This window comes from Clinocottus analis, unplaced genomic scaffold (genome assembly GCF_023055335.1).
Source record: "Clinocottus analis isolate CAN_PGR_092001 unplaced genomic scaffold, fCliAna1.0.p SCAF_4, whole genome shotgun sequence".
In the NCBI taxonomy this organism is placed as follows: domain Eukaryota; kingdom Metazoa; phylum Chordata; class Actinopteri; order Perciformes; family Cottidae; genus Clinocottus; species Clinocottus analis.
Genome location: NW_027176153.1, coordinates 10,179,937 through 10,191,075, shown reverse-complemented (window position 1 = coordinate 10,191,075; position 11,139 = coordinate 10,179,937). Strand labels below are relative to the sequence as shown.

Here is an 11,139-nt window from a genome sequence, read left to right as displayed (position 1 = left end):
GGAATTAAAAACAGAAAAACCTTACAGCAGCCTCTAAATGTACCGACCAGCCCAGTCGAGCACATATCCAAAGGCTGCTACATTCGGGAAAGATCCACAATAGTTGGGGTGTAAAAATTGGTGCAAAAGTGAAGTTATGATCTATATACAGCATATCAGACTTTAAAGTTGTGAAGTATGGAACCACAAAGTAATACAAGCAGAGACGTGGATAAATCAATTAGTTGCATTTAGCGTCATGGTCACATATTTAAGTTGACACTGGACACAGATGGGCCATTCACACAGTAAATGCTAATCTGTTGGGGTATTTGTTGGTCAGGGGTTTTCAGGGCATTCACTGGCAAATCCTAGACTTTTTTTCTTTGATAATGATTTTATTTTGATGTCATATGAAGATGACATTTTCACCTCAGGACTGCATTGGTTATCCTGACAAGAGATTATATTTGACTATGAGTTAGGCCAGTATTTTCTTAGGCAACAATATTTGCTATTTGCTGCAAAAACAAAACTGTGTACAAATCTTGTCTTATTGTTTAATTAAAAAAAACACATACATTGCAGTACATTTTACAGTAAACTCTGTGACACTTGGTCACAATGCATTTGCAAGACAAAATATACTGATAGAGAAAGTGTAACATGAAGAGCAATCCACACTTAGGAAACAATTGCACAAAAAAAGGTGTCAGTTTTAACATAATCATTCTTCAATATCCAAGATAAAAGAAACTACAGTTGAATCCATAGTTGGAATATACAAGGGCACCATTGGTATTATGCCGTGGAGGTCGGAGCATCAGTAGTCATTCATTGGGTCACGGAGACATAGTCAGGGTGTTTTTTCTCTTAGAATCCCGCCGTGGGAACGGCACAAAGCTTCTGACCTCTCTAAAGCATAACCCTGTGGGCACAAGGGGAAACATAATTTGTTTTATGCTTCAGCTGCATGTCCACAACTCCAATAATAATTTAAACAGGAAGGTGTATTAAGTATTACATCGTTACGTTAATTATTAATTACCAGATTTACAGAAGCCCTGCAACAGGATGTTTTGTGTAGTTATACATCATTCATTATGGCCAACATGGTAAACATCATTTGAAAAGCATGACAATTTCATGCATGTTAAGTTCCAGTTTTACTAATCTCATAAATCAACCTTATTACTTATGCTTCCATCTTTCTTATACAAAAATTGTTTTTAGAAAGTCTCTTTTCAAAAAAAGTTGTAAAACAAGACCATAGCTGATACTATGACACATAGTTTCTGTGAGATTTATCCACTATAGAGATATATACACTACTCAAATCTGAACATTGAATATATTACAGTGTGTTTTGCTTACGTTTCCACTCATCCAGGGTCAATGTGGCGTTGTCATGGCTGTCATCGTATGGTGCAGGCTTAGGTAAGTCATCCGGGTCCCTTAGGCTGTCGAAATACGGGTGCTCCAGAGCCAGTTCAGCTGTGGTTCTCTCGTCTCCGTCTAGAACTAGCATCTTCTCCAGCAGGTCGATACCTGCAAACGGTCAGTGGAACAAAAATGATGCAACAACTTGATCAAACATTAAAAAAAAAACCATCAAATCATACATGGCAGTATTAAAAACCTTTTTACAAACATTAGCCATATGCATGGTTGCTGTAAGCCTTTTAGAAGCAGAAGGTTAAATTATGGGTAGTCCAAAGTACCATTTGTTTTGTGCCTATTTGGCTGTTTCCAAAAGATAAAAATAAATATATTCTGGTGTTGCTGGATACATAGATACATAAATATACCACTTTGAGAATTTCTACTGTTCCTAATATACTTGACACAGATCGCTAAGAACAACAGGTGAAAAAGCTTTCATGAACAGGGTGCAAAATAAGTCACTATGGTGTTAATTCAGAGAAGTAAAGTAGCAAAAATGAGCATGATAAGCAAAGGCAAAATGATTACTTTAACAAATGTTTGCTCCCTAACTGCTACAGTGGACCAGCACTGTGGACCAGAGTAAAAGACTGCTTGTACTGAATGTGTCTCAAGTGTGATAAAAATGTTAAATAATGAAAATCTGTGGAGTGGTTGAGCTCAAGAAGGCTGTTGCTAAACTCACCCTTTGCACTGGCTCTGGGGAACAACGTTGAGAAGTCTTTCCTGGGATAGCGAGGAAGGGCTTTGATATAACTTTTGGCCTGTGTTTAAAGATACAACACAAATTAAATTAGGCATCAAAAACAAAAATTTGACCACATATAATACAAATCAAAGCTACTGGATTTTATTCTCTGTTCATGACCTAGAGATGATTCCAATTCCATTCATTTCCACTCATAAAAAACTATTGACTGATAATACCGCATATCTGCACATTGCTAAAATAAAATATATTAACAGTACCACTGAGCTAAATTCCAGGTAAGCAATACATTTTGAGATTGGTGCAAATTGTATTGCATTTCTTATGTGTCTCTTAATGGGATACTAATAGACACAAACTTATTTATAATTCAGTCTCTGTTTCATTTTTTTTTCATTTAGAATAAAAACATTACTGAAGAGTTAAAGAACTTTGATAAAAATGAATATTTCCATGATTTATTTCTTTAACTAATTGTATTTTCCATCACCCCTTCCTGCTACATGCTTTTGTTGAAGCCCTGACTTTTCCTCTAGTGCCACCCTCAGGACAAAGTTTACATTTGTAATCTAACTACTGGTAAAGCTTAAAGAGAGGAGTAGTCTTGGATGGATATAAAGAATATTACAACCTCTGAGTAACTGCTGGCAGAACTTGTTCATATTATTTTGACAAGTTTCATGAAAAGAATTAGTGCACTGTGATCCAAATGATTTTGGGGCCATGAGGCATTTTCACTTTCACCAATCAATTAATACTTGGCAATTATCTATTTTGTCAGCTTTAAAAGGTCATGAACACTAGCAGCATATCAGCTCTATCCCAGTCAGACTGTAGTTTAATGATACACGTGTGTGTGTGTGTGTGTGTGTATATATATATATATATATATATATATATATATATATATATATATATATATATATATATATATATATATATATTCATATTCATATTCATATATACACCTCTTGGCTGTCCAGCTTCTGTATAAACTCTGCTCCAGGTACTCCAGTCACTTTCATGATCTGAGTCAGCTGGTCCATGTCTGATAACGGTAACAATCAAGGATTTTGTTTTTAATTTTGGGTTTTCTGGTGGTTCAATAAGCAAGTAGAAAGTAGGGTTTCCATGCAGGTCCATAAAACAGATTAATAAAGGAAGCTGAAAGCCACAAGTGACAGCTTTATTTGCGAGTAGGTGCTATAAATAATTAAAGTGCCTGAAGAGCAAAAAAGGACATAAAAAGTAAATCTAAAACATGCGGGTAAAGTTTGTAATGTAGTGCAGTAGCTGCATTGACTGCTGCCTGAGGGAATGTGGTTTTGCTGCATGCAATATCTTGTGATTGCCTTTTGTGTTCCATCCTGCACCTGATTTATCGGGCCCATCACAGAACTGTCACTTTTTAATAAACTGGCATGAATGGTATTTATTATTACATTGAGTGCCATGACAACTTGATGTGATGTCATTTAGGAATCGTTTAGTACATTTATGTTTCTATAGACTGAAACATATTTATTATCTGGCATTACACAGGCTGCGAAAAGGCCGGTGAAAGGATACAATCTCTCCCTTTGAAAAGGGTTTTTCCATTGATCATTTCTGCCATGATACAGCCCACAGACCAGATGTCCACTAGAAGAAACAAAGAAGAAAATAACATGAGTGAGAACCCAAGCAGAAAACATGTCACAAAGTGTTAGAACTTCAGCTCATTGCAGTGCAAATGTGGAAGTTGGCATTTACATGCCAGAGCAAAGTTCCTCATCACGATGGGGCAGAATCTATTGTGCTGTTTATGTTGGGGAATACTTGGTGAGTGATATAATCCCATGGAGGGAGCGAACTTTCCAGAGTGGCTCTCTGTGCTACCTCCAATTCTGTAGCTGAAAAAACGCCACTATCTCCTAAAGAAGCATAAATCCTGGGAAAGTCAGTGACAGCTCTGTCATTGAGTCTCAGCACTATCAGGCTGCTGTCAGACCCATCTTTGTCAACCTATAACAGATTAAGAAAGAAAAAAAGTATAATCAAGATGAAACCAATGAAACTTTAAATGCATTTTACGCAACAACGGCGGGATTATATATATTTTTTAAACTGCTGACCCATAAAGTCCCGTACAAGCCACCGCTGAAGAAAGAAACCCCTGTAACTGGAGATGTTTTCACATGACAAACAGCAAACAGTGACAGCACTGACAGGCCGGACGACAGCAAGATCAGAGGTCAGAATGTGTAACGGCAACGATTGTCTTGCCAGTCTGGGTGTAGTGCATCCAGTTCAGAATGACCTCGGGTGCCCGGTACCAACGGGTCACCACGTAGCCTGTCATCTCTGCGTCAGTACTGCGAGCCAGCCCGAAGTCCAGGATCTGCATCGGCAGGAAAGACAGCAAACACAACCAGGAACATGAACCCCGGACATGACGGACGACTGTAAAGCTCACAGTTTGATAGTTTATTTTTTCCCCAAATGTGTGTAAAAGAAAAAGCTTCTTCTTTATCACAGATAGTCAAACTGTAATTATTTCCTGAAAGCAGTACATGAGATAGATTTCTCTGGAACCTTTTAGTTTGTTTTTTCTAGATTTAACTGTCGAATCGCTGCTCGTGAGTTCCCATCAAACTGTCAAACTGAGCAGCGCTGATCCGAAAGAGAATCAAGGTTCTGTCACAGCATTGCCTATTTCTTGCCTCAAATGTTTTAAAAAACGCATTCTGCCCTTTTGCTGTAAAACTGGGCTTATTTATCTTCATTAATTTGATGTATTATGTGCTATTGTCAGGGTATTGTCGTTTTCCAAAAAGTTACCAGCTGTAGCTTTAATGAATATACAGACTGAAAGGATGAGGATCACCTATGTAGGAATAACAAGTAGTAAGTAAATCCAAATCCTCTTCCCCATATTTTTTTCTAATTTGATACTATATCTACTAGTTGATAACTGCTGAATCCTATTATTTCGTTGCTTCAGGGTCCCTATCATATCAGGTTTGCCATGTCTTCTCGTGTAATGCTTAGCAGTACAAACCTTCAGTTCACAGTCCTGGTTTACAGCCAAGTTTCCAGGCTTAAGATCCTGTAAAAGAAAAGGAGCTGAGTGGTGGTTACTTTTTGCACATAGTGATTAACAGCAAATTAACTTGTCTGTACTGTGCAACGTCAAATCGGGAAGGACCTTAGTGCTTGTAGTTCCTGAGGTTTGACGTGACTCAGGGATTCAAGTGGTGCGAGTCGACTGTATGCTGCTCGTACGACTCAATGCAGCATTTCTCAGCAGTCATAAAATACTGTGACATAATGTGTGATAAGTGTGGCCCCGTTAATGAGTGTTGATAACACCTTAACTGTGCAGAGTATGAGTAAAAGTAATAGCAGGCCAACGCCCACGGAAACGATCATATTTTCTTAACGCACAGTTTGCTGATCTCAAAAAAATGTTTGCAGCTCATCCACAATTCACGGATTCCTTCAGTAATATATGAGCATAATCAATAAATATGTTATAATCAAAACATGTATAAAAAAAACTTTTAAAAAGCAGCTACATTTCCCAGGAAATGCTCAAGACAATTCTTCATAACAGGGTGTACATTAGTATGTTTGTTAATCTACTATTAAGACGCCATAAATATCTGCCTGATATGCAAGTGCTGCATCAATCTAACCTTACTTTCCCCAGATAACACACACACACCCACTTGGCACAGTGAAGACAGGTGTGGCCTAACATCTCTAGACTTGTAGTCAAACATCAGAGAGTAAACTCATCTTACCTGTTGGGGCAGGGTTTGACCTGACTCAATAACGATGATGACTTCAATCAAGATCACCGTGGATTTTGTACAGGAAATGTGAGCAAGTGTGCCGTCTGAGCCAGAATAATGTGCCAAACAAATCACTGCACACTATATAATTTCTTAATAATAGACCTCATCACAGACCTTAAACTTTTCTTAGTCTTTTTAGTATATAAATATCTAATCCTAAAATATCTACATTGACATTTTACTTGTGCTTACCCTATGGATGATTCCAGCCTTGTGAATGTACTGCAGAGAGAGACAGAGCAGGAAGCAGATACGTTTATTGCAGTAACATCCATCCATCCATCCATACATATAATATATATTTTCTGTATCTTTATAATGCCTGTTTCCATGACAGAATTATTATTATGCCTATTTTCACTATTTGTTCACCTAACAACTGTCTATTATAGCGTAATATAGTATAATGTATATTATACTATATATGTAGTACAGTATATAATTTATCATAGTGCATTACTTTGTCTTTTCCGTTTTAAAATTGTCTTTCGCACCTCTCTATTCTGTAATTGTTATAATGACCCATTTAAGATACAAAAGGTTGACTCTCCACTGCACCCACCATTATGCGTATCTGTGCGAGTGCAGACAATTCTCCGAAGTTATTATAGAACATGCGTAATCGACAGGATAAATCTGGCATGACTGTGCTGCATGATTACTTTGGAACACATTCAGGGGAGGGTTTTTGATGAGTCACAAAAAACGTTGTCCCAATCTTCTCACAATGCTTGCCCATAACATTGTACGTTTCTGAAAGGTGGGCTCACCCTGAGTCCACAGAGCATCTGGTAGACGAGAAACTGGACTTTGTCTTCCGTGAGATGACCTCGCACCTTCGACAGGTCAGTGAACATGTAAGGCATGACCAGGTAGCTGAGAAAAAGAGAGGCAGATGGGGAAGATATGGGCAGAATAATTACCTCTATTCAACAGGCCTAACACTGTACATGCTTCAGTCAGTCCAGAGCACAAAGAATGAGCTTAGGGTGCTTTGTGTATGTTTATATAACACTTACAACCTTTAGAATCTCCCCTATTGCAGTATCTGGTACTCATCTTATCAGCAAACTAAATTTAGTGATTTATAATCAAATCAAACTAAAAATATTCTGTCTTTTGCTTCATACGTCTCCACAGTTGTTGGTCCAAAGCCCCTATCTATGCTGAAAAGAGGCGTTGCCTGTCTCGGCCTCAGGGCTTTGCTAATAAGGCAAAAAATACTCACAAGTCCTGCATCTCGTCGAGGCTCGAGGCAGATGAAAACACATCAATTAGTCCTATCACCTGGTTAGGAAGAAACGTGAGACGTGAGGAGTTTTTACAGGATGTCATTGCATCAAAAATGCTAAATCATAACGCCATTTTAAGTCTCAGAGGTGTTCATTCAAATTCGGTGTTAAGACACGATGGTGATTGAGCCGTTGGCCCACTAATGGAAGTATAATTTGCACTAAACTCTAATCACAATCCCAAAATATATAATAATTGCTTTTCCCCATGAATTGTTGTCCATCCACTGGTGTTATATTTTGTCAATCATTTTTACTCATAGGGACATGTAACATTGCTATTGTTGAGGAGGTTCTGGCAAACCAGGGTGGAAAAAGCCATGCAGATCCAGCACAGTGTTTGCGAGTGATTTAAATCAAAGCGGGCAGACAGGCTGGAGAGACAAATTGGGGAGATGAGCTGGGGCAGCAGACCAGGAGGATCTCCTGTACCGCTGGAGACAAGCGGCGCCGAACAGGAGGTAATTGAAAAGACTTGTCTCTCTCACTCTGCAGTGGAACTGCCCTCCCCGCCTTGGGAGAAGGCTGCCAGCCAAAGACCCCACGAACAGGAGGGAATCCTTAGTTAGAATATGACCCAACCCTTTAAGAAAGGACACTTTCTTTGTTTCATACCAATTACCTGAGTCTACTGTTTCATTGGGTATTTTGCCTTCACGTCCCCTGGGTTACCCCAAGGGGTGTAAACCAGTACACCCCTTTACAAACACATGAAAATGCACACAGGCACACACAATCCCATTTTCTTATACATCCAGTTAAAATAGTCTGCCATCCACATTTTGTAGTCATATTTATTTCTGTGTACGCTATGATATTGTGAAATGTTAGCAGTATTTAGGTGAAGGCTTCAACTAAGGCCAGTGGGTTATCAGTTGCTGTCTCTGCGGTTGCATATTTCAATTCCATCAATCCATAATCTGGAGCCACTTGACTGTTCAGGGTCACAGGGGGGCCTTCAGCCAGTCCCAGCCAACATTGGGTGAAGGCAGGGTACACTCTGGACAGGTCGCCAGGCTATCGCAGGGCTTGTGCAAATAAACTTAACCCTACATTTTCACTCTAAATCATTCTAAATCCACTAAGGGCTGAAATCTTAAGGATTCATGCTTGAAAGAGCATCACAAGTCAAATCTGCAGTCTTCTAAAGAAAAAAAAGAACAGTGTCAGGTTTAATCTTCTCACGTTTTCATGCTTCATGTGTTTGAGCAGGCGGAGCTCTCTGTAGGCCCTCTTAGCGAAGATCTCTGATTGGAAGGGCCTGTGGAGCTTCTTGATGGCCACTTTTTCTTTAGTCTTCTCATTTATTGCGGAGCTGTGATGAATAATAGAAGAAAACAAGTTATTAGCTTTGCACTCAAGAGTCTGTGTGCCTACCAGTATCACTATGATTTCACTCTTTTGAAGCCAAAGAAAATGACAGGACGGTCTATTTTGAGGTTTCACTCTCGCAAAGGAGGCAAACGAATTTCTGCAACAGCAGAGACGTCCTCAGACAGTGGTCCAGATTCTCAAACAGAGTGGTGGTGGTGGTAGGGGGATCCTGTGGTTTTATTGAGCATGAACATGTCAATGTTTGGCTACTGGTGATGTGCACAGTATGTCTGCAGTGATCTGCAGGGCACCACATCGTGGGAGGACAGGCTTGTTCGGCTATTTGGAGCCACATCCACCGTCACTGTGCACACATTGCTTGTGCACAGTGCTGTGGACAACAACGCTGACGCACTAATGTACAATATGAATGCCAATTTAACACGCGGAGGCTGATCCATTGCCAGACAAGCATCCGCAGTGAATGCAATGCATCTTACAAGTACAGTCATTCATGTTTACTAATTTGTTCTTCTCCCCACGTTTGCAGTTGCCACAACGTATGTATGAAAGATGTGCAACTTGGCAAAATTACAGATAATAGTGGTGACTTAATCCGAGTTCATCGGACAGTGCTTCTTTCAAAGGTCAGATATTTTAAGCTTTAAAAGACCATTACTCCCACACTAATGCTTAAAACCCTGGTAACAGCAATTGGCACAATATCTGCTGCTCTGACAACAGAAGCAGCAGGAGTCCACTATGACGGATCTTTAAACCTGTTCACTTTTTATATAGCCTATAAACACACACAGACATATATATATATATATATATATATATATATATATATATATATATATATATATTATATGTACATGTTATATATATATATATAACATGTACATTACATAATGGGATAAAGAATAAAGCTGGCCTCAACTGTCAATAATGCTTTCTGCATGAGCCAAAATTCCTAATAGCTGCAGTACAAAGAATTAATAAAAGGAAACATTTAAAGGTGATTGACGAAATGAGGTGGCAGGACTCGTGATAATAAATGGAATTTAGTTTTCAGGATTCAGTCAGAAATCGTGGCTTGGGCCCAGAGTGTATTGGCTATGGATGCATGTGTCTTTCTATAAAGCAGCAGCCTTATATGTAGCACTATAGCTTACTAATAAATCACAATACAGATACAATCACGAATACAATGTCACACCAGCATATCACTAAACCACAGCATCAGTTGACCCAAACACTAAACACTGATTGTATATATAGTCAGCTGGATGAACAATATGGAAGTTGTAAATCAATAATGTTGAGTGATGCTGGCTGTTGAACACAACATCTGTGCTTCCCCGATACCTTGAACCTGTATTCATGAGCATCTCTGACATGTTATTTCATCTCCGTGCCATGCTTTTTTTTTATTGCATGTAAACATACAATATGTAATGCAACACATTACACAACAACAACAACACACGCGCGTGCGTCGTTGTTGGGCAACATGCATGTGATCTGCTCCTGTGGCCTCCTTCCACAATGTATCCCTGTACCTTTGCATTTAACTGCACGAAGAAACGACTGTGGAAAGTGGCCATCTTTACTATTGACGTTCCCACAATTGCAACATCTCTGTTGAGCCTATATACACAAGTTTGACAGGTACGCGTCACGCGCTGTGAGCTTTATAACTTGATAACGCGGGGACGTTACAAGCGGCGTTGCGTCGACGGTTTTGCGGGGAAACGCTCACATGTGACCGGGTACAACCCCCCCCCGGGGCCCACCACAGGCTCAACAGCACTCGTGCATAGTCCGGTCCCAACTACGACACACACACACACACACACACACACACACCGCGGCAGGTAGAGGACACTCACCACACGGTGCCGTACGCCCCGGTCCCTATCTGTTTCAGCCGTGTGTATTTCTCCGGGACTTCCCACACCGTGCTGTTGATCTCCTCGCGGTGGAAATGTGCCCGAGCCTCCATGATGAAGGGATGCAGGTGAGGCTTAGGGAAGAAGAGGAAAAAGTTCTCCTCCCTCTTCTTGTAAATATGTCACTTGTTCGGGAGGTAAAGCAGAAGCAAACGCTGCTCACAGCGCGAGACCAGACCGTTTACAACTGAAAGCTCATTTCCGTGAGAGGTTTTCAAAATAATGTCCGTGACGAGTTTTCTGTGTGGAAGAGAAAGATTCATGAATCAAATAATATGCAACGTGTAAAAACTGAGTATACTCACCTCTTATAGCTATGTATGATTATATATATGTTTCTTTTCAGTTTTTGCCATCATTAATAACACATCCTATAATAATAATGGCGTTTAAAGGACTAATAATCAAATGCATTCTGGAAAATACGGCAATTTGTTTGTGATGTTATTTGAATTCCTTGTTTTTAAAGATTCTCATTTGATTTTTTTCCCCATCAAAAATAAACTTTTATTTTGAATGGCGAAACATTGAGTTTCCTGTCTCAACGTGACAGAATGATTCGGGAAGGCAGCACAAGTCTGTCAGTGCGCTCCTCTCACTGCACTACA

General features: G+C 39.6%; 1 protein-coding gene across 1 annotated transcript; it reads right to left on the bottom strand.

The window, feature by feature from the left end:
* Window positions 1-525: 525 nt before the first annotated feature.
* Window positions 526-10,709, bottom strand: mapk13 (mitogen-activated protein kinase 13). The gene is made up of 12 exons (XM_068598299.1): window positions 10,472-10,709; window positions 8,448-8,577; window positions 7,199-7,257; window positions 6,741-6,846; window positions 6,163-6,192; window positions 5,172-5,219; window positions 4,397-4,511; window positions 3,701-3,772; window positions 3,100-3,179; window positions 2,108-2,186; window positions 1,354-1,527; window positions 526-907 (listed from the first exon to the last, which is right to left on the bottom strand). The coding sequence occupies exons 1-12, from the start codon at window positions 10,582-10,584 to the stop codon at window positions 822-824; spliced, it is 1,092 nt and encodes a 363-aa protein (XP_068454400.1). The 5' UTR covers window positions 10,585-10,709; the 3' UTR covers window positions 526-821.
* Window positions 10,710-11,139: the final 430 nt, after the last annotated feature.